This window comes from Haliotis rufescens, unplaced genomic scaffold, assembly GCF_023055435.1.
Source record: "Haliotis rufescens isolate VD_foot unplaced genomic scaffold, xgHalRufe1.0.p SCAF_88, whole genome shotgun sequence".
In the NCBI taxonomy this organism is placed as follows: domain Eukaryota; kingdom Metazoa; phylum Mollusca; class Gastropoda; order Lepetellida; family Haliotidae; genus Haliotis; species Haliotis rufescens.
The window spans coordinates 1,311,536-1,339,337 of record NW_025964381.1 but is presented as its reverse complement, the minus strand read 5'-3'; the positions used below and the strand labels follow the sequence as shown (position 1 = coordinate 1,339,337).

The 27,802-nt window shown below is 40.2% G+C and overlaps 1 protein-coding gene across 3 annotated transcripts in view; it reads right to left on the bottom strand.

The window, feature by feature from the left end:
* LOC124128853 (multiple epidermal growth factor-like domains protein 10) overlaps positions 1-27,802 on the bottom strand; it is a 290,638-nt gene that overhangs the window by 6,113 nt on the left and 256,723 nt on the right. For 2 of the 3 annotated variants that reach the window (XM_048390240.1, XM_048390241.1), the window contains 5 exons: positions 20,071-20,355; positions 19,401-19,706; positions 15,919-16,224; positions 10,776-10,860; positions 1,669-1,719 (listed from right to left, as the gene is read on the bottom strand). In XM_048390240.1, the coding sequence (XP_048246197.1) occupies positions 1,669-1,719; positions 10,776-10,860; positions 15,919-16,224; positions 19,401-19,706; positions 20,071-20,355 (1,033 nt within the window). Of the gene's footprint in view, positions 1-1,668; positions 1,720-10,775; positions 10,861-15,918; positions 16,225-19,400; positions 19,707-20,070; positions 20,356-21,078; positions 21,132-21,256; positions 21,479-27,802 lie in introns of those variants that run through there. The other variant, XM_048390242.1, reaches the window with a different exon arrangement.

Below are 27,802 nucleotides of genomic sequence, written 5' to 3'. Positions count from 1 at the left end.
GAAAATAGATTTAGTTTTGAATACACAGGGTACCTGTTTGACATTTCCTCATATACACCAATTCCTGAGGTTAGCACCCAAGCCACACGTAGTAAACTCACATCTTCCAGCAACAAATTGTCAAAAAGATAAAGATCAGCCGTAGATGTCAAAGAATTCTACAAAAGGCCAAAACGTTACAAACGCTACACAGGTAATACTGAAAAGCTTGTATATGACTCTCAAACTTGTTACTGGGAAAGGATATTTGCAATCTGTTTGGACTTTATTTTCATACAATAACTATACCTTGCTCTGATGTAAAATGTGAATACATACATGCTCAGAATGTTAAGAACAGGTTGCTAATATTGAAACAATAGAGGATATAGATAACGACACCAGGTCGCCATATACATCTTCCCAAGGCAAGTGGGTTAACTGACTATAAAAGTCCAGTTACCACCCTTGCCGAACGAGGCTGGTATTATGGAGTTACAATTTGGCTGGTCTAACGAGTCTATGCATAGTTCAATCAAAATACCGCACCGAAATCGAAATCCGGTTTGTAAAATGTCGTGCAGATTTCTGTCGATTGCAGGATTTGCATTGCATGTGCACCGCCAACTCGTTGTCAACAGAAATTTTCCAAGTCTTTTCATGTTTTCAATCAAGGTGCACCCGTTTTATCACGATATAGATCTTGATTATCAATCAGATCGTTTTGACTGGGCGCCACCATTTTGTTTGAAAGAAATGCAAGTGATACGAGAGGTGGAATCTGATTGGTCCATAGGAAAGGCTTAGAAGGAACATAACTCGTAATAATCACTGGTGCCGCTACGGTCGAGCCCAGGAATTCCAGCCTAGTTCGGCAAGGGTGGAAACTGGACTTTTATAGTTAACTCCCTTTGTCTCGGGTAGATGGTAATATAGGGCTAATACAGTAATAGTGTAGGGCACCAGAGGCCTAAAGGTCACGAAATTTGACCCCTGCTTTAAATATTACCACCTGTTAGAAAATATACTACCACTAAGCTGTGAGTCTGGAAACTAGCCTTGGAGGAGTATGACCATTATTAACTAATATTGCAAGACTTGTATTCTATGGATCAGCTGAAATTGTCTCTAGAGAATGCTCTTCTAAAACTGTTGCCAATGATATTGTAAATGACGTGTTTATGTCTTGTACGATCAATATGAATGACCGAAATGTACTTTTTAACACCATATGTGATGTCCTGGAGGTAAACGCTTTTGTTAAGGTCTGGGAGAAAGAGGATGATGTCATTCTTGCGTTTATACTTGGTGGATGTCCAATAGAATGTATTATGGAGCTAGAAAGGGATGTGTGGGCAGAAGTAATAATTAATGGTAGTCGCTTTATAAGGAAATGGGGATACCTGCTTAAAATTTGTATGTTTATGAACATGTGTAAATAAACCCCCTATTCATGTTAAACATGTAACATAATTATATCTGTGTGCTGTAATCTTCATAAAGAAATACAGAATATCTATTTTTCAGCTTTCCTCCCACATCAAGCTGACACGTCGTGATATAACTTAACTACTGCTGAATGCAGCGTTACATCAAACTTACTCACCCACCTCTTCACTAACACTACCAACAATCTTTTAGAAAAGATACTACCGCATGTTTTATAGAACAAGTCTTCGTGAGAATTACCTTCTGATAAGCCGTGTAAACCATTTGTCAAACCTTCTTCTACATCGAGCACTGCAAAAAGATTTAGTTATTAATACACAGTGTACCTGCTTGACATTTCCTCGTATATACCAACCCCTTTGGGTTACCCCACACAAATACGTATTCACATTTGCCAGTAAAACCATATCATGTGTTGAATGAAAACTGTCATCAATGAACGACCGGATACAATTGCCATCACTGATGGCAACATGTTAAATATAGAATAATATTTGTGTATTCGTAAACCTGAAATCGTGTGATTATATTATATACTATGGAATACTGTAAGGGACATTCTCGCGATCTCGCATTCTCGCGATCTCGACCTTAGGAAACGAGGTAAATATGCCCAAAACACGGTAATGCGAGATCGCGAGAACGCGAGATTTGGCCAAAATCACACGTTCTCGCGATCTCGCATTCTCGTGTTTTTGGTACATAGCACTTTTTGTCAAAAGTCGACAACGCGAGAATGCGACATTTGGACTGGATGCAAAATCTCGCAATCTCGCAATCTCGACTTGTCAAATTAGGCCACAAAAACACGAAGTCGCGAGAACGCGAGAATGGGACATTTCATTTTCTCGCGATCTCGCGTTCTCGTGTTCTCGCGTTTTAGACGCTGTCCGTGCGCATGCGTAATATCACAAGGTCAAGGCCCATGCGCACGTTCGTAGTCCTTTGGTCATGCTCCTTTCATGCACTTCATTCTCCAAGTAGCATTTAGCAAACTTATGATCTGAGCTTGAAAATGCTATGTAATTTACATACACAAAGTCTGAGTCATCTCCCGTTGTTACAGTTTCCTATGTACTTTATAATAAAACCCTCAACATGCTCAATATAATTTAACAAAAGAAATTGTGTCTATGAATGTCCAATGATAGTGAAAACATTAATGTGTCCGAAAGCTGGAAACAAAACTATTACCGTCAGTGAGTGAGTAATATTGCTTAAAGCCGCTCCAGCAGTACTACAGTTACAAAAATAATCACAGGCCAGTGAGTTTCTCCATGAGGCAATGTTATACACGGCTAGCATATTCATGAAAGGCAAAATTCGCATAGACAAAATTAATTATCATATTTTCATCCGCTCCAACCTGACTACAAAACATCCCGCTTTACATTATTTTATAGTTAAAATGGATAAAATTATCATTGAACCGCCCGCATGTTATCATAAATGAGCGGGCCACTAGTAAAGAAATAAACGACGAGTGGGAGTACAATAAAACACTGCAGGGAGAATAAACCATGAGGGGCGAGTGTTTTATTGTACAATAAACAACAACCACGAGTCGTTTAATGATTATATGAGATATCAACATTATGTACAGCCTCTTTAAGGATGTTGATAAAATGTACAAGGTTTAAAAATATTTACCCCTATTTAAGGCGGGTATTTCCCGCATATGCTCACACAATTCTCAGATCGATTACACGTACCTTTTCTCCCAAAACCGATTGTCATATTGTAACCGGGGATTGTGAAGGAAAATACAATTTCAAACATAGGCTACGGGTGTGAGTGTTTATTGCCAGAGTAGATAATGACATCCTTTAATGTACAAAAAATAACATTATAAAAACAATACTGCATAGGTTTCATACACATACATATTCACACATTCATTCAGTTCATATAAACATACGTCTATATTCTGTACATGAACATGAACTTAATAATCAATGATATACGAAATCATTATCTTAACCCTATAATCAACAAACAATTCATCAAGGGCGATAACTCGATCCCGACATCACTCATAAGATACAATATAAACCTGGTCCATGTTGTAAAATACACTTAACATTATAAATACAATTACCACTTTCTTGAAACTGCTGTATTTATTCAGTAACTCACCATATATTTGTCATCATACACTATTTACAATTCATATTTCGAGACACGACACACATGTAAATTACCCGTACCCTGTGGGTGACACTGGGATGTTTATCGTCTTCATGCAGCCGCCATTACGATGAAAATGCCTCAACATCTATGGAGAGCAGCCTGACAGTCACTTCCCTCTCACAATTAACGTCGTCACTCACTGCGTTATAATGTTACAAGATCACAATCGAACCATCAGAAATGAGGTCATGATTAATCGTATAATACATCGCTTCGTTCTTCGATGTTCTTAGCGATTAAACGCGTAGTCATCTATAGAGTAAGTGCGAGAGTTGGGTTTAACACTGCTTTTATCAGTATTCCAGTTATATCACAGCGTGTCAGCTTAATATGAGAGGAAAGCCCGAAGTGATGCAGGTCTCAGACGTTTACCTCTTCGATGAAACCCACGAGAACGGGTATAGTGAAACAAGAAACATAATCAGGGCGAACCGGGATTCGAACCCACAATCATAGGTTTCGGGCGTGCCCAACTGACGCAACTCTGCACAGAGAATCGCGGCGCCTTAGACGACTGGGCAACCCTAACGAGTGTTGATATATTTGATGTCAGACCGCCGTCATATAGCTGGAATATTGCTGAGTGCGGCGTCAACAACAAACAAACAAAATCTTTCTGAAAAATACCATTAGGCATCCAAGTTGGTTATTTGACTGTTAGTTTTCAGACAATATTTGTCAAATTCAGTCAGTTCACAGGCAAGAAAGGGAGCGTGTTCTTGACTTTATTATGTTACCAGTCTACATATACACAGTATACACAGTAAAAAAAGTGTTGCACCCCCTATACTTTTTCATGGAGGGGTGTTTTGAAAGGGTGTAAAGATAACCGAATTAATATTATAACCAGGATTTCGTGTATACCAACAAACCAGTGTATTGTCTATACAATGAACTTAAATGGCGTATTCCATGACCTTATGGCATGTAATAATCTCATGCTGAACTTTTACGAAAAATGAACGAACAACGAAGACGCATTAAGTATGGTGACATCTCAATAATTTTTAGTGACCAAATTCATCCAATAGGGTAAGAATGTCATATGGAGATTTGACGAACACAGTAAGTCAATATCGAGAACTTCCACCAAGCACTTGGATCACAGCTTGAAGTCTTCGTCTCATACTCCTCACCAGACGTTGGAATCGCTCCATGGGCAGCTGCTGCCACTCCTCGTGTAATGCTGCTTCCAATTCATGCAAGTTCTGTGGAGGAGGGTCCCGACGATAAATCAGGTGTCCCAAAATGTCCCATACATGTTCCAGAGGATTCAGATCTGGACTCATTGCTGGCCATGGAATCTGCGTCAGAGCATTGTTGTGGATAACCTGGGTCACAGCTCGTGAACGATGTGGTCTGGCATTGTCATCCATGAATATCGGTCTGGTGGCCAGTGGATGATTGTCAAAATGGGGCACCACAACTGGATTCAGCACCTCTTGGATGTAGCGCTCCCCTGTCAAGTTGCCTCGTATGGTCACTAAATCAAGCTTACAATCAAATGAGAAGCATCCCCAGACCATAACAGATCCACCTCCATATGGTACAGTTGGCATGATGTTTCTTGCAGTATAAGCTGTTCCAGGACGCCTCCATACTCTCACTCTGCCATCCACAACATGCAGAAGGAACCTGCTTTCGTCCGACCAGTGGACTCTTCTCCAGGACCTCAAGTTCCAGTTCTGTCTCAGTCTACACCAGGCTAGACGTAGTCGTTTGTGGTTGTCTGTGAGTTTAGGTCGCTTGATAACCCTTCTGGACTTCAACCCTGCAGCTTTAAGACGATTTCTCACGGTCTGGGTACTGAACTGTTGACGAGGAAGCCAAAGACGTTTCAAGGTTGTGCTTGTAGCAAATGGATGACGCCTTACCACCCTCAACAACACTCTGTCATCTCTAACTGTGGTCTTACGTGGTCTGCCAGAGGGTCTGCGATTCCTTACATCATTAGTTTGTGCGTGTTTTCTGACCAAACGGCTTATTGTTGAGTAGTGATGTCCGGTCCTTCTGCCAATCTCCTTGAACGAAAGACCTGCTCCATGAAGGCCAATAATCTGCCACTTGACTGCTTCTGACAAGCGTCTACCCGGCATTGTGGGTTACAATAAACTGGGCTGTCAGAGAACATCTTTTATAGGCGATGTTGAGCTTAAGAAGATACTGCAATCTGCAAATGTCATGCACCATGCAATTCACGTGCTGATTGCTACGTTTTGGTGATCATCTTCCCTCCGAAAACATTACACATTTAACATCAGATCCCCAAGGAACACCTACCATTAAAACCAGAGTCGGGCGTTTTAAATGTTGTGATGTATCAAACGTATTAATGTGGGATGCAACACTTTTTTTACTGTGTATATATTTCTGTATAATCAAAAGACTTGGACAATGTGCATTCTGACATTGTCAAAAGTCACGTGATTTTGAGCAGCCATTATAAAATAAACTGTATTAATTTGCAAAGCAGAAATTTCTATGAACGTTGTGGTTTATTTCGTCGTTTTGACACGAGCGTGAGATTTTATCATCCAACATCATTCTTCCAACTTTTTGAGTTTGTAGACAGTAATAAGCAGTGTCTTAAAGATGTTGGATACAATGGTTCGTGCGCACCTCAGTTCACGCCGTTGCACGCGAGTTTACCGTGACGATTTACCTTACAAAATAGTTACATATAACTGTAAAGGCAATGAGAACAAAAACACGAAAACGCGAGATCGCGAGAATTTACCAATCTCGCAATCTCGCGTTCTCGCGTTCTCGTGTTTTTGAAAATAGTTACATACAACTGTATAGGCTATTAGCACAAAAACACGAGAACGCGAGATCGCAAGATTGCGACACTTGACCAATCTCGCGTTCTCGCGTTCTCGTGTTTTTGAAAATAGTCACATATAACTGTATAGGCATTTAGCACAAAAACACGAGAACGCGAGATGGCGACAATTGACCAATGTCGCAATCTCCATTCTCGCGTTCTCGTGTTTTTGAAAATAGTTACATATAACTGTATAGGCTATTAGCACAAAAACACGAGAACGCGAGATCGCGACAATTGACCAATGTCGCAATCTCGCGTTCTCGCATTCTCGTGTTTTTGAAAATAGTTACATATAAGTGTATAGGCTATTAGCACAAAAACACGAGAACGCGAGATCGCGACACTTGACCAATGTCGCAATCTCGCGTTCTCGCGTTCTCGTGTTTTTGTGCTATTAGCCTATACAGTTATATGTAACTATTTTCAAAAACACGAGGACGCGAGAACGCGAGATTGAGACATTGGTCAATTGTCGCGATCTCGCGTTCTCCTGTTTTTGTGGTAATTGCCTTTACAGTTATATGTAACTATTTTCAAAAACACGAGAACGCGAGAACGCGAGATTGAGACATTGGTCAATTGTCGCGATCTCGCGTTCTCGTGTTTTGGTGGTAATTGCCTATACAGTTATATGTAACTATTTTCAAAAACACGAGAACGCGAGAACGTGAGATTGCGACATTGGTCAATTGTCGCGATCTCGCGTTCTCGTGTTTTTGTGGTAATTGCCTATACAGTTATATGTAACTATTTTCAAAAACACGAGAACGCGAGAACGCGAGAACGCAAGATTGCGACATTGGTCAAGTGTCGCGATCTCGCATTCTCGTGTTTTTGTGGTAATTGCCTATACAGTTATATGTTACTATTTTCAAAAACACGAGAACGCGAGATTGCGACATTGGTCAATTGTCGCGATCTCGCGTTCTCGTGTTTTTGTGGTAATTGCCTATACAGTTATTTGTAACTATTTTCAAAAACACGAGAACGCGAGATCGCGACACTTGACCAATGTCGCAATCTCGCGTTCTCGTGTTTTTGTGCTGATTGCCTATACAGTCATCTTGTGGCTCAGTCGTCTGAATTGTCGCAATTCGTTGTGTAGAGTTGCGTCCCTTGGATGTGCCAGAAACCTACAATGGAAGGTTTCCTCTCATTTTAAAGGGACACTGATCTAGAGAAATGCCCCGAGACTGGTTGTTGCCTTAGTTATTCTATCCAATGCAACAGCAAATGAATGAAAACAAAATGCAAATATCGTAATTACGACCCACCGCAGTTTTATGTATACATTTGGGCAGCTTCCTTGTTCGAGGAATGTATCCGTGAATATTCACATACAGGAACAATATCCCATACGTCTGCAGCTGTACAAATAAACTAATTCGACGTCACATGGCTCTGTTACATTCAAATGTTAAAATATATACATAGAGCGTTTCTGGATATTATAACCCGTGTTCGAAGACGACGCCCCAGCTGGTCCCAGAGATGTTCTGTGGGTGACAGATCTGGTGATCGAGCTAGCCACGGCAGGACAGTCACGTGGTTGGCGTTGAGGAAGTCTCTAGTAATACGGGCTTTATTGGGTGTGGCGTTATCTTGTTGGAACACCGTCCGTTGTTGACGCTGGGTGAAAGGAAGAACCACTGGCCGTAAGATATTGTCAATGTAGCTTTGTGCTGTCAGATTGCCTTCGATGATGACAAGTTCCGTCTTCTCGTCTCCGCAAATGTCGCCCCAGACCATCACACTTCCGCCCCCTAAAGGTTCCACCTCCTGGACACAACAAGGAGCCGTACGTTCACTACGTCGTCGATACACTCGCGTCCGCCCATCAGGTTTGAATAGTTGGAACCTGCTCTCGTCACTAAACAGCACTCGCCGCCATTCCCTTTGTTGCCATCGCTGAGTTGTCTGCACCACGTCAATCTGGCACGTCGATGTTGACGGGTTAAGGTCATGCCCTTGAAAGGGCGATAAGCCCGGAGACCATAATGTCGTAGTCGTCTGGTCACTGTTTGTCTGCTGACTGGATGTCCTAAGCTGTTGGCATCTGATGACGTCCAATAGAAATCTGTTCCTCAGATGACGTACCCGTAAAAAGCGGTCATCCTGCGGGGTCGTGACCTATGGTCTGCCACTCCATGGTCTGTCTGCGGTACTGCCAGTCTGTCGGAGACGTGAGACCAGTCTGGTAATGGTCATCTTGGAGCAGTTCATGTTAATGGCAACCGCTCTCTGTGTCGTTCCCATCTGCAGCATACCTATGGCTCTCTCCTTCTGGACAGCGGTCAGTCTTGGCATGTTCGTTGGTGTTAATCATCGCAACCATTGATAGGGAACAGATCCTTGCGTAATTTATACCCGGAAATTGCACGATAATTTGGGGAAGATTGTTTTAAAAAATTGCTGAAAAACACCAATATTTCCCAAAATCCGTAAAGCACGTGCAAAGAACGACAGAGAACATGAAGGCTGTATTCGTGAAATGTGTTCTTTACTGTTTTTGAACAGGTTGGCATCTTTGTTTCAAAGTGACAAATCAGTTAATGTTGGTAACGTTTCTTTTGGCCCTCAGTTTATAACCATCTGGGGTATTTCCAAATAACAACATCCGATGAGCTTCCATCGTTCTTTTTGTCCGTTTGTTTAGGCTAAAGAAATTAATTAACATGCGCCCTTTGTCTGAGATTCAGAGATTACAGGTAACCAATCAGTGTTCTTGAACACGGTAGTCCAGTCTCTTGTCACGCTCAGTTGCGTCAGTGAGCAAATCGGCAGATGGTGAGCCCCAGCTGGCAGTGTTAGACAGCCGAGAAGAAGATTAGTGCCCCTTTAAACCGACAAGCCGGGATATAACTAAAATATTCACACTGTTCAAAGCTGTGTTAAGCCAAACTCACTCACTTATTCAGAGTCATGCTGGTCCCCCAGGCTGGATATTGGGGGTACTTTTCCAGTATAAGCATGCCTGTCATTTGAATGTTAAGGCCGCAATAAAATTAATAGTTACAGTTTGACTGATTTTTTAAAAACATGGGAGACAGAAGGCATTTTATTTTTAACGTTTTTATTTTGTTCGTATCGACCTACTTTAGGCATATGTGTACAATTGCTGCCGGCGGATGCGATTCGCATGCATCATGTGTGCTCAGTAGGGCTACGTGTACAGAGTATTGTATCAGGTAAAGAAAGTAGGAACACTCATATTAACGATACTTCTATTTCTAGGAATTTGAGGGCATTAGAATAATGTAAGGCAGGATGTTTTGTTGTCAGGCGGGAGCGGATGAAAATCTATTAATTAAAGTAGCGAATATGGTATCGTATACAAAAACAAAAAAAACAACATCGGACAATATCATTTTATCCGAATGCTACAAATTGGTATGTGGGAATTTTATTTTAATGAATATTCTAGCCGTGTATAAAATTGCCTCATTGAGAAACTCACTGTCTTGTGATTATTTCTGTAACTGACAGTGTAGCCGCGAATAACTGCAATACTGCTGATGCGGCTTTAAGCAATATTACTCACTCACTCACTGACGGTAATAGTTTTGTTTCCAGCTTTCGGACACATTTATGTTTTCTCCATCATTGGACATTCATAGACACAATTTCTTTTGTTAAATTATATTGAGCATGTTTAGGGTTTTATTATAAAGTACATAGGAAACTGTAACAACGGGAGATGACTCAGACTTTATGTATGTAAATTACATAGCATTTTCAAGCTCAAGTCATAAGTTTGCTAATTGCTACTTGGAGAATGAAGAGCATGAAAGAAGCATGACCGAAGGACTACTAATGTGCGCATGCGCTTGACCTTATGATATTACGCATGCGCACGGATAGCATCTAAAACGCGAGAACACGAGAACGCCAGATCGCGAGAAAATGAAATGTCGCATTCTCGCGTTCTTGTGATTTCGTGTTTTTGTGGCCTAATTTGACAAGTCGAGATTGCGAGATTGCGAGATTTTGCATCATGTCCAAATGTCGCATTCTCGCGTTGTCGACTTTTGACAAAAAGTGCTATATACCAAAAACACGAGAATGCGAGATCGCGAGAACGCGAGATTTTGGCCAAATCTCGCGTTCTCGCGATCTCGCATTCTCGTGTTTTGGGCATATTTACCTCGTTTCCAAAGGTCGAGATCGCGAGAATGCGAGATCGCGAGAATGTCCCTTACAGTATTCCATAATATACAACATTATATCCAAGGAAAATATGTCAAAGTTACGCTGAACAAACTGAACTGATCATAAAGTAGATGCTGATGTAGTCTGAGGTTAGCACCCGACCCACACAAAGTAAACTCACCTCTTCCAGCAACAAATTGTCGAAAAGATAAAGAATACCAGTAAAATCCACATCAACTGCATACTGGGGTTAATGTGCCCTTCACCTGCAACAAACAAACACAATATGACTAATTAATCAGTCTTATGTGCCCCCCACCTGTAACAAACAAACACAATATGACTAATTAGTCTGCCTGTTGTGCCCCTCACCTGCAACAAACAAACACAATATGACTAATTAATCCGTCTAATGTGCCCCTCTCCTGTAACACACAAACACAATATGACTAATTAGTGTAACAATCCGTCTTATGTGCCCCTCACCTGTAACAAACAAACACAATATGACTAATTAGTGTGTTTAATGTGCCCATCACCTGTAACACACAAACACAATATGATTAATTAGTCAGTTTCATGTGCCCCGAACCTGTAACAAATAAGCACAATATGACTAATTAATCCGTCTTATGTGCCGCTCACCTGCAACAAACAAACACAATATGACTAATTAGTGTGTTTAATGTGCCCATCACCTGTAACACACAAACACAATATGATTAATTAGTCAGTTTCATGTGCCCCGAACCTGTAACAAATAAGCACAATATGACTAATTAATCCGTCTTATGTGCCGCTCACCTGCAACAAACAAACACAATATGACTAATTAGTGTGTTTAATGTGCCCATCACCTGTAACACACAAACACAATATGATTAATTAGTCAGTTTCATGTGCCCCGCACCTGTAACAAACAAGCACAATAAGACTAATTAATCAGTCTTATGTGTCCCTCACCTGTAACAAACAAACACGATATGACTTATTACTGTGTCTAATGTGCCCCTCACCTGTAACAAACAAACACAATATGATTAATTAATCTACCTGTTGTGTCCCTCACCCGTAACACACAAACACAATATGACTAATTAATTTATCATCCAAAACTGGCTCCCACAGGAGATATCGCTTGGATTAGATCCAGTGATATCTACACTGTAGATATCGCTGCTATGAAATTACATCACAATGCTTTGAAGATCATTGTGACGTCACTGGTTACCATGACATCACAATCAAATGATATCACTAATGGCTCTGCTACGGAAGCTGTTAGCAGTAATTTTTACACTGAAGACACTGCTAATTACAGTCTACAAATTGAAAAAGTTGGAAGAATGATGTTGAATGATAAATAAAATCTCACCCGAGTGTCTTTTGATATCAAATATATATACACTCGTTGATAAAAGTGTCAAAAATACTCGGCAAGTCTCGGAATTTTTCCACTTTTATCAACTCTTGTTGATATATTTGATATCAAAAGACACTCGGGTGTGATTCTCTATTTATATGCTCAATATACACCCTCTTAAGTTTATGACTTCTTCTTTGAAAGACTTGCTTCCCTCTGTCATAGTCAAAGTGCTAATAGTCGTTCCTTAAATCAGGCCACTGAAATGCCGATCAGCTTTGATTATATTATACTGTGTACCTTTATCAACCTGGCAATTACATACGTTTATGGTAAAAAAAATAAATTTTCCTTTCACACACATAAGAAATATGAAGTGTTATGACCTTCTTTGTTGATGAAGTCTTGTAAAAACATAAAGAACAGATATCTTTGTTGTATTGTATATACTCACACACTCACTCACACACACACACACACACACACACACACACACACACACACACACACACACACACACACACACACACACACACACACACACGATGATGTACAAATAGTTGACAGTATTACTACTTAGGATAATTAATGACATCTCTTAAGTGCTAAGTAAATATACTAAACAACAAAAGTTCCTGGGACATAAATATTTTAGTGTATTTTTCAAAAAAGTAAAGTTTGGTTTTCAATATTGTAGTACATGTATGGAATCAAGTCACAAAAACGCAACTGCTACAGAAAAGCATGCATTCCATGCAAAAGTTGACTTTTATGCAAGCCCCATGTATTTCACGACCCAAGAATGGGTATAAAACATGTGCATTAACGGGGTTCAATATGCATGGTTTACCATCGTCCTGACAACAACCACTCAGAAAAACAACAAAATTACGCAATTATTCAACATTACGAAATGTCACGCCTGTCCGAAAATGAGCGTCTCTGAGCCATTGGTATGCTTGAAGCAGGATCGAGTCAACGTGATGGTGCAAGACAATTTAACGTCCACAGAAACACCATTTGGTGCTATGGCCACGTTGGCAACAGACGAATGCATTCAGAGACCATCCTCGGAGAGGCAGGCCACGCGTAACCAATAATCGACAAGACAACTGGATGCGAACAACACACCTACGAAATCGATTCCAGCCAGCAACAGTGACTGCAAGAAGCATCCCTGGCCTTCGACGAATATTTTCACAAAACCGTACGTCGCCCTGCAGGGATTGTCGCCAGAAGACCCGCTAGACGTCCCATTTTGACAGGAAACCACCGCCAAGCACGTTTACAGTGCTGCAGACAGCGTCTAAGTTTGACGGCCATGCAGTGGGGACAAGTTCTATTCACTGACGAGTCTCGTTTTCACCTCAGCAACAGCGATCGACGGATTCGAGTGTACCGACGTCGAGTTGAACGTTACGTCAATCATTGTGTCATGGAAGAAGATCGGTACGGGGGCGGCAGCGTTATGGTATGGGTTGGGATTACAGTAAGACAGAGGACCCGTTTGATAGTGGTAGAGGGAAATCTCAACGAGATCATTGGCCCTGTTGTTCTACCGTTTTTGCGTCGCCATGGGCTGGGCACTACCTTTCAACGCCCAGCCTCATTGTGATCGACATGTTCAGGATTCTCTTCAACAAAACAATGTGAATGTCATCCCCTGGCCGGCTCACTCCATTGATCTCTCACCAATCGAGCCTATGTGGGATGAGATGGATCGGCACCTCCGACGTCCATTCCATGAGACGAAGATGTGTTGCTTGCATCGCAACCAGAGGTGGACACACACGCTATTGATTTGTATACTAACATTTTGGCATGTTCATGTTTTTTGGGTTTTTTTTTATGAAATCACGCATTTTCTGAAGTCAGTATGGCAAATAAAACAACTTACAAAGGAGTCTTTTATCTGTTGGAAACCGAAATTGTTTCATATTTGTTAAAAACATTATTTTGCATTAAATCTTATTCAATGTCACAGGAACTTTTGTTGTTAAGTATATATTTCCCTAGACTGTTAAGAAAAGACGGATTTGGGCTGAAGAACAGCATTTTAAGTTTTTGCTGGTTTGGATGGACACAATATTACTTTGGTAAAATACTGTCTCTTACACCTGCATAGAATAGACACTGGACACAAAAATTCTGATTCTACTGTTAAATCTATGCAAAGGTAATAATATACTGTCGACCTATTTCTATCATTAAAGTATGACTAGAGCATCTAGATTTAGCTGAAGTTTTTAGATCGATCATATTGTGAATACATAAATATATAATCTTCCAAACCATAATCTATTTTAACATGTTTGTTAAAGACAAACTTTGAAGAAGCTGTGATATTATCGTTCCATATCTGTAATCAATATCTTTACAGCTTGTAGAAATTAATCAATAAATAAATTAACACAACCAACACTTTGATGAGGCCAAACGTCTCCAAAACCATACTTATTTGACACGTCTTTAACATCATAAGCCGAGCATGTTCCCCCATTTCAGCCTTACTGAACTCGAAGTGGTACACATGCATATGAATAATATTTTATTTTTGGCTCAGCAATCGCACCATTTCATGTTTCAAAATAGAAAAACGTGCCTTCTTCCTTCGCTTTCTCCAAGAAGGGATTGAAGGTTTGTTGGCTACGTCTCACTGCATCTGTATAATCGTCGGAGATGTCTATGTTATGCCTTTTCAGTTTCTTAACTTGGCTCATGATAGTGGCTTTCTGTTTTGGAGTCCTGAACGTAGCTAGAATGTGCCTTGGTCCACTTGATTTCGCTGGCAGCCGACTCACTCTGTCAAATATTGTTTCTTCCTGTATTTCCATCTTATCAACAATCATACCAAGCAGTTTATTTGCTGTCTCTTCTGTTAACTCTCTAAATGTCTCCTCGGCGTTATAAACAATTACGATGTTCTTTCTCTGCTTGCTATCCAGCATTTCCACTTTACGAGTTAAGTTAGTAAGTTGGTCCCGAAAGTCACCATTTTCATCAGAATTTTTTTTTACCTCTTTCTCTACTTGAGTTTTCATAGCGCTCATTTCCTCGAAATTAGTTGGCATGTCCCTCCTCATGCCTTGTATTTCAGCCATTTCTTCTTACAAGCTAGGTTCACGTGAGCTCTCTAATGTAGCTCGTCTTGTAGTTCGTCCTGAGCCGGTTGCTCTCAGCATCACTGGTCAATATAATAAGCAATGAGACGCACACTTAGAGTGTTGTTCTCAGTGCCAGGCTTGAGCCTCGCGGCATGTGCAACATGGCGACACGCATAACTGACCGTCGTCTTCCTCTGCCACTCATAAATGCTGAGACGTTGCCTGGTAGCATACGTCTCCAAATCGCAGTCCGTGTCCGTGTGACTTGCAAGGTTTTGTTGGTTGTTTTAACAGCTCAAATCAGTAATTTCGACAGAGCTTGTTCATATAATGTTATCACCCTCTAACAATGTGGCTTTCAGTGCCTTACAATCAACAGATGAAGTATTCGACACATACTGTTAATTGCTACGTTAAAATTCCAATGTTTTCTAGTCCAACTGAACAAGTAGTATTTTATTCATCTAATTTATTGTTATGACAGTTTCGTTTTATGATTATGCCATTAGTGTTACAAAAACACCTCACCTGTTCATACGTATGAAGTAACATTTCTCATTCAAAGGGAGTTGACATATTGTATTTAGGGTGTCACTATTGAAGCGCGTTTTAGTGAGGAGTTCACATATTACATCCCGTAAAAATTAATTAAATGGATTAATTATGCATTGGCGTGTAACCAAAAAAAAATATGGTTCGATTTATGTCAAAACATGATGTACATTTACACATGAAATCCAAATAGTCGTATGAACCAACTAGGAGCTGCCAATCTGCTGTATGCCATTTTCTTAACATCTATACTATGTTCTGACTCAACTCTTATCAGGATCTGTTTATAAAACTGACTCCAGTACCTGTTGTCTGTATCTGTGATCCTGTTGTTCTGTTACAGAATTGCCCAATGTATCCATGTATGCACCCGAGGGTACATCCCCCGTTGGGTTGGTTGCGCTTGGTGCTGATGCAGTTCAGGCTACAAATTTGATCACACTGGTCACCATGCCGACCACGAACACAACCTTCTGAACACTTCCCAGTGTCTTTGTGACAGGGTCGAAGGTTTCTCCCTAGGTGAAGTCCACAGTGCACTGAACATAGTCGGTCACAGTTGTGTCCATACTTGCCCCACTCGCACACCGTGACACCCTGTACTGCAGAAACTGAAAGAAGAAGTTCATTTGAAGTTAATGTGAACAATGGTTGGATTTAACTTTCAAGAGAGAAGATTTACTTCTCTTTAATGAACTTCTGTGTTTTAAACTAAAAAATGTAATCACATGGAAAAGGAATCTAATAACTGTGCATATTTCTCATGTAGAAAGTCCTGCAAAAGTCTAAATGAAAACAACTTAAAGAAATGTCATCTATTAACCATTACTTGTTAGTTCGTCCCAAATGAAGACAGAATTGAAAATTTAAGGATAAATTGTATATTTATATTCTTATCGTATCTCATAATTTGCATGTGTTTCTTCTTCTCCGATCTTGTGTGGAAACGTGATTGAACCATGTTTCCAGCTTCTGAAATAAAAACATTCAGCCGATGCAGTGATGGCCTTTGCTAACCGCTGGGGGAAACCTTTTTGCGATGAGAGATTTCTGGAGATGACCCAAACGCAGAGATGTAGCGTTGGAATGGATGGATGGAACCACAGAGAGTGACGTTGAAGGAGTAGGTCGTCGCAGAGCGGAAGATGGTGAAGTGTGCTGAGGGAAGTGTGCAGAGACATTTGATAACGTTTTTGCTAGTGACGTACCAACAGCGTCAATCCACGTTGGTAATTAACTGGCCGGATACGTTCTCTGTAGAGGTCGGAACATCATAGTCGGTGGTGCGTTCAGCGGTAGTCAATAACCTTGTTGCACTAGCTGTGTCACAAAGGCGTCTGCAGCAATAGTCCAATTGCTTACAAAGCCCCAGTATTCCGCCTACGGGCGTTGCTGTAATGGGAACGGATGGAGGCGGAAGTTCCCAGTCGCGCTGTTTTGAAAAGGATTCAGTTTCCTGCTAAACCTCCACCTCTGGAAGGTTCACCGGAGCCCTTGGGTCTGGTAAAGGTGATGGATCAACCAGAGAAGGGTCTCGAGCGCTGTTGTCCTCTTCTGTGCCCACAAAAGGGATTAGGCCAGGATGAGAGAAGTTCACAAGGATCGTGCTGGGCAGGAACATATTGGGGATAGTTCCGATCTTTCTTTTCCTGATCTTTTAATTGGAGCCAGAATGGTGATAGAGGAGGTCCAGGATCTGCGTGAGTTTATAAGGAGTATCATTGGGAATGAGTGGAGAGACAGACCGAGAGCGCGTCAAAATCATAGCTGACAAAACTGTAGACGCTAGAGGGAGTGTACGGTGAACTGTGGTATCCAAGTATGTTAGGACCTGATCTTCAACCACATAAGGTGATGTCGAGTCCTGAGACAGAAGATATGTTGCTATCAATATCTGGGGAGGTTATCGTAGCAGACATGTATCTTCAAGAACAAAGCGGGTAGTGGGACGGGGCGTGATATTGGATGGGCTAGCCAAAGGAATTGCGAACACAGTGAACAAATCCGCAGCCGAAGCCGTACACTGTACCTGTAATTTGTCAGCGATCCAATGAAGGACTGAATCAGGGTCTGCTGGTTCAAAGCTATGGAGGGAGGCCACGAGTTATGGTCAGAAACACCTGGTGGGCGTCGGCTGTCAGTTGGTTGAACCTGTAGACTAGGGTCACGTGAAGCAGACGCCGAACCGCGCGATCCTGGAGGGATTGAGTGGGAGGCAACCAGAACCAGATATGCATCTGTAGTCTGAGAAGTCAACGGAGGACCTGAACGTTGTAGTAAGACAGTAGATATGGCTTTCATGAGGGAGTCAAACGATTGTTCACTTTTTTGCAGGTCCTGGTTATCCCAATTCGTATGCAGGATAGGTGAACAGGAGTGGAGGGAATACAATCTGTCCATCTGTGAACGGAACGAGATGGGTTCGGGAATTGCTCCGACGTTTGCATTCTCAATGTGTTAACAGAACGACGATCCTTAGATTTAGGAGGTCAGGCTTGTCCTCACACAAGAGACATTCAATAGAAAGTTGGTGGAGAGGAGAATAAGGTAGCCGGTAGGAGAGCAGGAAGTAGTCAGGAACCCTTGGATAAGGGTATCTGGATGGCTTGTATTAAGCATGACGATTGTGGCGCAGGCTTCGGGTTCAGTCAGAGAGCGAGAGTGGTGATCCGATCGAGAGTGCCAATCCTTGGAGCAAGAACTCCGATCCTGCGAGCGGGAACGTCGACCCTGGGAATGAGAACGCGGATCTTAAGAGAGGGAGCGTCAATCCTTCTTCTTAGAAGACAATTGTTGATCCAAATCGTGACGATCAGGAGGGTCCCGGGTGTAGAAGTAGGGACGGCCTTATCATGATCAGCCGGAGGAGTGGAACTAACCGAATCCAAGTGCAGTAGTTTGAATGGAGCAGAACGTGATCAGTATCAGTCAGTTATACCGAGCGGACATCGACATGAGTTGGAGTGTTCAACATTTCGGGATTCTACAAATCATCTGTGAGAAAACTGTACAAGATCATCTGTGACAGAAAGTAAGGTTCCTCAGATGGAAGTGAAGAGCTGGCCTTAGATTTCTTAGATGAATCTCCTGCCTTAGAACAACGATCGAAGTCAAAACATGTCACCACACAGTAGTGATGAGAAAGAGAATGAATTGAGATGCAGGGGTGTTCGGGTGAATGTTTTTATTTCATAAACTGGAAACATGGTTCAAGCACGTTTCCTTATAAGATCGAAGAAGAAGGGAGAAATGCAAAGTGTGATATATGATAAGTTTAAAAATTAATAATCTCAAACACAGGAAAAAGATAATCTTTTTCCCAGTTATTTAAAGAAATAACATTCATATGACAATAAGAATGGTAACTTGAAAATACGGGATGTATTTAGACGTACATACTTTAACCATTAAGCTATACCATGGATGCATTGTGAATGTTTACATGTTGTACTCTTGAATGCAGGGTTTTGTGCAGTGAAACCTTTATTGTGTTGATGGCCTTTACAGAGTTGATTATGGAAGAATAATTTTGTGACATCTGCGGTATATTACGATTAAGTTATGAAAGCCTGTTGTGCTTTTTTAAAACATGATTTTTAAATGTATACATGTCATTTAGGGATTGTTTGCGATGGAGAAATGATAATGCGGTTCAATAAGTCTTTTAGCTATGTCAGGAATGTAAGCATACTGGTTTACCAAATTAGTCTGAGATATAAAACTTGAGAGATAAACTCATACAAAAATACTGATATCAGAATCTGTGTTTAGAACAGTATCAGCGTACCTGTTGTTTGTATCTGTGATCCTGTTGATATTTTACAGAAATATCCACTGTATCCATCTATACATCCAATGGTACATCCCCCGTTGAGTTGAATGCACGAGTTGTTCATGCAGTTCGGGCTACAAAGTTTATCACAGTGGTCACCATGTCGACCGCGAACACACCCTTCTGAACACTTCCCAGTATCTTTTTGACAGTGTCGAAGGTTTCTGCCAGGATGAAGTCTACACTGATCTGAACATACTTGGTCGCAGTTGTGCCCATACTTGCCCCACTCGCACACTGGGACATCAGGTACTGCAGGAACTGAAAACAAACATTCATAATGTGGACACTATTTGGATCAAGTTTTCAAGAGAGAAGAGTTACTTCCCTTGAATGAGTTTTGTGTTTTAAACGCATAAATATAATAACACGTATCTGTGCGACCAACAGTGAAAAGGAATCGAAAAGTGAGCATTTTTCTCGTGCAGAAAGTGCTGCAAAAGTCTCAATGAAAACAGTTAAATGAAAGTGATCTACTAACCATCACTTGAAAGTTCATCCCAACTGAAGACAGAATAATAATCTCATTTTCAGAAAAAAAAGATATAAAAGGTATGATAAAAATACTGATATCAGAATCTGTGTATCGAACTGTATCTGTGAACTGTTGTCTGTATTTGCGTACCTGTTGATATGTTACAGAAATATCCACTGTATCCTTCCATACACCCGATGGTGCATTCCCCGTTGAGTTGAATGCACGAGTTTTTTATACAGTTCGGGCTACAAAGTTGATCACAGTGGTCACCATGCCGACCACGAACACACCCTTCTGAACACTTCCCAGTATCTTTTTGACAGTGTCGAAGGTTTCTGACACGATGAAGTCTACACTGATCTGAACATAGTCGGTCACAGTTGTGTCCATACTTGCCCCACTCGCACACCGGGACACCCTGTACTGCAGAAACTGAAAACAGAAGTTAAATGCGATACATATCTACCTGATTGCCGACGTGTTTGAAGCTTGCGTGACTGGGCTAGTGAGAATATATGTCAGTAGTCAATAGATCGGGGTCATGAAGGCCCCAACCACGTAAGGAGGTACCAAACATCGAAGACCTGCTTCACGTAGGAATATCCTCCCACATTAAGTTGACATGTCGTTACAACAGTGTTGAGCCAAAGTCACTCATAGAAAGATCACATGAGTATGAGTATGGACTTTGGTTACTGATGGCAGCCCTACCTCAGTCTAGTTAAACATAACAAGGTAACAATACAAACACAGTCTGGATGGGTTCTCGTGTGGATTCATGTATGGAGACAAGGTTGAATTGTGGATTTAGACGTCTCTCCTCTTTCATTAATGTATCAGTTGTAGGATCTTGTGCGACCAGTTAGCTCTCATTTTGAGTGTACATACGTGTATGAAGACAGGGTTGAATAATGGATTTCATCTTCTGTCAATCATCATTCAAGTATCAGCTAAGCGACCTTGTTCTACCGAGCTATTGCTGTGGGTTAACAAATATACTTGCATCTGTATCGAAACTTTGCTTTGATAGAATAAACAAGTTGAAAGCCAAAAGTCACCTTTTGCCATGTCATTTAAAGAAGTATATACATTTAGTTAACTGAAAAGGGTATAGCAAAACATAGCAATTAATGTTGTGGTACCCTGGGCACTTACGCAATATGATCAGCAACGACGATCCAAGCATTTCAGCATGTAGACAATAACTCCTGAAAGAAAAACAAAGAAATACAACTACACGTTGGCATCAAATTGTTAAGATTACACTGTTACAAGTTATATTTTGCTAATACAATTCTTATAAATAGATCTCAAAACATAAGTACAAAGAGACCCGTTGAGATCCGTGTTTGAATTCATCTTCAGCAACCCCTTGCTTGTTGATACTCATGATCACAGGATTGTCTGGCATAGACTCGATTATTTACACACCACCATCATGTAGATGGAATACGGCTGAATGAAACAACAAACAAACATAAATAGAAAGGAGAATGTTGTTTCCATTCAAGGGGTTTTCAAGTAATATCCCGACGTGCCATGCATAGGCTTCACACAACTTCCTACATTCAAGTTCACAAAATGGCCGACGTGAGTCCCATTGTTTTCCTCATTGCCTGGCCTAAAAAAATCAGGCCAGCGATAGCGCGACAAACCCTGAATAGTTCATTCCTTCAAGTCCCCCACGTTGGTATATTAATCCGCACTGTCTTATGTCAACGTGGATCTGCGGTGATGTTGGCATGCTGCATTTCGCTTTCCGTAGTAAGTGGTTTTGTAACTACGAATAAGTGGGCGTCGGCTTACCCCAAGCTGGCACTGTGCCGAGCTAGTGTCCCTACAACATAATCACCAGCAATCAATCAGCACTCTACAGCACGACTGTAATCTCCACTGGAAGGTAACGCGGATTTTGTCGAGTGTGCACTGAAGTAGGGCAGGGCTACACCTGTATCATGTCATGTCAGTGTTATCGTATAGGTTCTGAAGCTTATCAGTTGAATTGACTGAAGGCGGTCGAGGCTATATACTAAAAGACACACAGGTGGTGCAGACTTCGTCTTGGTTGTCGCTCAGTTGCATCGAGGAACAGGTCCCTACTCAGAAGTCGAGTCACCGGTTCAAGCGTCAAATGTTGTCCACAGAGGCGTGTTTACCCCTGACATGCACACTGTACAGAGGGCAGATCTACACAGTACCGTTCTCAACGTGTGTTAACACCTGGTATCAATACGTTTTGACACTGACGCATGAACATCGACCCTGCTTTATGCAGAGATTTCTATTGGCTATGGAAAGAGTTTTGTCGCCTTATTTACACACGACATCCAGTCTCAAGATTGGTTAGAGAACTGATTAACTTGGAAGAGTTTTGTTCGATCGTTGATTGTTGTTGACTGGAGTGTTGACTGGTGTATAACTGTATGAGTGTATTGTTGTTACTGCAATGCTGACTGTTGTATAACAGTATTGTTGTTACTTGAGTGCTGACTGATGTATAACTTTATAACAGTATTGTTGTCACTGCAGTGTTGATTGTTGTATAACTGAATGACAGTATTGTTGCTACTGGAGTGCTGACTGATGTATAACTGTATAACAGCATTGTTGCTACTGGAGAGCTGACTGATCTATAACTGTATAACAGTATTATTGCTACTGGAGTGCTGACTGTTGTATAACAATATTGTTGTTACTGCAGTGTGACTGTTGTATAACTGAATGACAGTATTGTTGTTACTGGAGTGCTGACTGATGTATAAATGTATAACAGTATTGTTGTTACTGGAGTGGTGACTGATGTATAACTTTATAACAGTATTGTTGTTACTGTAGTGGTAACTGTTGTATAACTGAATGACAGTATTGTTGCTCCTGCAGTGCTGACTGATGTATAAATGTATAACAGTATTGTTGTTACTGGAGTGGTGACTGATGTATAACTGTATAACAGTATTGTTGTTACTGGAGTGCTGACTGTTGTATAACAGTAATGTTGTTGACTGTAGTATTGACTGATGTTTAACTGTATAACAATATTGTTGTTACTGCAGTGTTGATTGTTGTATAACTGAATGACAGTATTGTTGCTACTGGAGTGCTGACTGTTGTATAACTGTATGACAGTACTGTTGCTACTGGAGTGCTGACTGTTGTATAACAATATTGTTGTTACTGCAGTGTTGACTGTTGTATAACAGTATTGTTGTTACTGGAGTGCGGACTGTTGTATAACAGTATTGTTGTTACTGGAGTGCTGACTGATGTATAACTGTATAACAGTATTGTTGCTACTGTAGTGTTGACTGATGTATAACTGTATAACAGTATTGATTGTTACTGCAGTGTTGATTGTTCTATAACTGAATGACAGTATTGTTGCTACTGGAGTGCTGACTGTTGTATAACTGTATGACAGGATTGTTGTTACTGGAGTGCTGACTGATGTATAACAATATTGTTGTTACTGCAGTGTTGACTGTTGTATAACAGTATTGTTGTTACTGGAGTGCTGGCTGTTGTATAACTGAATGGCAATATTGTTGCTACTGGAGAGCTGACTGATGTATAACTGTATAACAGTATTGTTGTTACTGGAGTGCTGACTGTTGTATAACAGTATTGTTGTCACTGCAGTGTTGATTGTTGTATAACTGAATGACAGTATTGTTGCTACTGGAGTGCTGACTGATGTATAACTGTATAACAGCATTGTTGCTACTGGAGTGCTGACTGCTCTATAACTGTATAACAGTATTATTGCTACTGGAGTGCTGACTGTTGTATAACAATATTGTTGTTACTGCAGTGTTGACTGTTGTATAACAGTATTGTTGTTACTGCAGTTGACTGTTGTATAACTGAATGACAGTATTGTTGTTACTGCAGTGTTGACTGTTGTATAACAGTATTGTTGTTACTGCAGTTGACTGTTGTATAACTGAATGACATTATTGTTGTTACTGCAGTGTTAACTGTTGTATAACTGAATGACAGTATTGTTGCTACTGCAGTGCTGACTGATGTATAAATGTATAACAGTATTGTTGTTACTGGAGTGCTTACTGTTGTATAACTGTATGACAGGATTGTTGTTACTGGAGTGCTGACTGATGTATAACAATATTGTTGTTACTGCAGTGTTGACTGTTGTATAACAGTATAACAGTATTTATTGTTACTGGAGTGTTGATTGTTGTATAACTGAATGACAGTATTGTTGCTACTGGAGTGCTGACTGATGTATAACTGTATAACAGCATTGTTGCTACTGGAGTGCTGACTGATCTATAACTGTATAACAGTATTATTGCTACTGGAGTGCTGACTGTTGTATAACAATATTGTTGTTACTGCAGTGTGACTGTTGTATAACTGAATGACAGTATTGTTGTTACTGGAGTGCTGACTGATGTATAAATGTATAACAGTATTGTTGTTACTGGAGTGGTGACTGATGTATAACTTTATAACAGTATTGTTGTTACTGTAGTGGTAACTGTTGTATAACTGAATGACAGTATTGTTGCTACTGCAGTGCTGACTGATGTATAAATGTATAACAGTATTGTTGTTACTGGAGTGGTGACTGATGTATAACTGTATAACAGTATTGTTGTTACTGGAGTGCTGACTGTTGTATAACAGTAATGTTGTTGACTGTAGTATTGACTGATGTATAACTGTATAACAATATTGTTGTTACTGCAGTGTTGATTGTTGTATAACTGAATGACAGTATTGTTGCTACTGGAGTGCTGACTGTTGTATAACTGTATGACAGTAGTGTTGCTACTGGAGTGCTGACTGTTGTATAACAATATTGTTGTTACTGCAGTGTTGACTGTTGTATAACAGTATTGTTGTAACTGGAGTGCGGACTGTTCTATAACTGAATGGCAATATTGTTGCTACTGGAGTGCTGACTGATGTATAACTGTATAACAGTATTGTTGTTACTGGAGTGCTGACTGTTGTATAACAGTATTGTTGTCACTGCAGTGTTGATTGTTGTATAACTGAATGACAGTATTGTTGCTACTGGAGTGCTGCCTGATGTATAACTGTATAACAGCATTATTGCTACTGGAGTGCTGACTGATGTATAACATAAATGTATAGCAGTGTTGTTGCTACTGGAGTGCTGACTGATGTATAACTGCATAACAGTATTGTTGTTACTGGAGTGCTGACTGATGTATAACTGTAGTGTTGACTGAAGTATAACTGTATAACAGTATTTATTGTTACTGCAGTGTTGATTGTTCTATAACTGAATGACAGTATTGTTGCTACTGGAGTGCTGACTGTTGCATAACTGTATGACAGGATTGTTGTTACTGGAGTGCTGACTGATGTATAACAATATTGTTGTTACTACAGTGTTGACTGTTGTATAACAGTATTGTTGCTACTGGAGTGCTGACTGATATATAACTGTATAACAGTATTGTTGTTACTGGAGTGATGACTGTTGTATAACAGTATTGTTGTCACTGCAGTGTTGATTGCTGTATAACTGAATGACAGTATTGTTGCTACTGGAGTGCTGACTGATGTATAACTGTATAACATCATTATTGCTACTGGAGTGCTGACTGATGTATAACAGTATTGTTGTTACTGCAGTGTTAACTGTTGTATAACTGAATGACAGTATTGTTGCTACTGCAGTGCTGACTAATGTATAAATGTATAACAGTATTGTTGTTACTGGAGTGCTTACTGTTGTATAACTGTATGACAGTATTGTTGTTACTGGAGTGCTGACTGCTGTATAACAGTATTGTTGTCACTGCAGTGTTGATTGTTGTATAACTGAATGACAGTATTGTTGCTACTGGAGTGCTGACTGTTGTATAACTGTATGACAGGATTGTTGTTACTGGAGTGCTGACTGATGTATAACAATATTGTTGTTACTGCAGTGTTGACTGTTGTATAACAGTATTGTTGCTACTGGAGTGCTGACTGATATATAACTGTATAACAGTATTGTTGTTACTGGAGTGCTGACTGTTGTATAACAGTATTGTTGTTACTGCAGTGTTGATTGTTGTATAACTGAATGACAGTATTGTTGCTATTGGAGTGCTGACTGTTGTATAACTGTATGACAGGATTGTTGCTACTGGAGTGCTGACTGATGTATAACTGTATAACATCATTATTGCTACTGGAGTTCTGACTGATGTATAACAGTATTGTTGTTACTGCAGTGTTAACTGTTTTATAACTGAATGACAGTATTGTTGCTACTGCAGTGCTGACTAATGTATAACTGTATAACAATATTGTTGTTACTGGAGTGCTGACTGTTGTATAACAGTAATGTTGTTGACTGTAGTGTTGACTGATGTATAACTGTATAACAGTATTTATTGTTACTGCAGTGTTGATTGTTCTATAACTGAATGACAGTATTGTTGCTACTGGAGTGCTGACTGTTGTATAACTGTATGACAGGATTGTTGTTACTGGAGTGCTGACTGATGTATAACAATATTGTTGTTACTGCAGTGTTGACTGTTGTATAACAGTATTGTTGTAACTGGAGTGCGGACTGTTCTATAACTGAATGGCAATATTGTTGCTACTGGAGTGCTGACTGATGTATAACTGTATAACAGTATTGTTGTTACTGGAGTGCTGACTGTTGTATAACAGTATTGTTGCCACTGCAGTGTTGATTGTTGTATAACTGAATGACAGTATTGTTGCTACTGGAGTGCTGCCTGATGTATAACTGTATAACAGCATTATTGCTACTGGAGTGCTGACTGATGTATAACATAAATGTATAGCAGTGTTGTTGCTACTGGAGTGCTGACTGATGTATAACTGCATAACAGTATTGTTGTTACTGGAGTGCTGACTGATGTATAACTGTAGTGTTGACTGAAGTATAACTGTATAACAGTATTTATTGTTACTGCAGTGTTGATTGTTCTATAACTGAATGACAGTATTGTTGCTACTGGAGTGCTGACTGTTGCATAACTGTATGACAGGATTGTTGTTACTGGAGTGCTGACTGATGTATAACAATATTGTTGTTACTACAGTGTTGACTGTTGTATAACAGTATTGTTGCTACTGGAGTGCTGACTGATATATAACTGTATAACAGTATTGTTGTTACTGGAGTGCTGACTGTTGTATAACAGTATTGTTGTCACTGCAGTGTTGATTGTTGTATAACTGAATGACAGGATTGTTGCTACTGGAGTGCTGACTGATGTATAACTGTATAACATCATTATTGCTACTGGAGTGCTGACTGATGTATAACAGTATTGTTGTTACTGCAGTGTTAACTGTTGTATAACTGAATGACAGTATTGTTGCTACTGCAGTGCTGACTAATGTATAAATGTATAACAGTATTGTTGTTACTGGAGTGCTTACTGTTGTATAACTGCATGACAGTATTGTTGTTACTGGAGTGCTGACTGATGTATAACTGTATAACAGTATTGTTGTTACTGGAGTGCTGACTGTTGTATAACAGTAATGTTGTTGGCTGTAGTGTTGACTGATGTATAACTGTATAACAGTATTTATTGTTACTGCAGTGTTGATTGTTCTATAACTGAATGACAGTATTGTTGCTGACTGGAGTGCTGACTGTTGTATAACTGTATGACAGGATTGTTGTTACTGGAGTGCTGACTGATGTATAACAATATTGTTGTTACTGCAGTGTTGACTGTTGTATAACAGTATTGTTGTTACTGGAGTGCGGACTGTTCTATAACTGAATGGCAATATTGTTGCTACTGGAGTGCTGACTGTATGTATAACACTATTGTTGTTACTGCAGTGTTGACTGTTGTATAACAGTATTGTTGTTACTGGAGTGCTTACTGTTGTATAACTG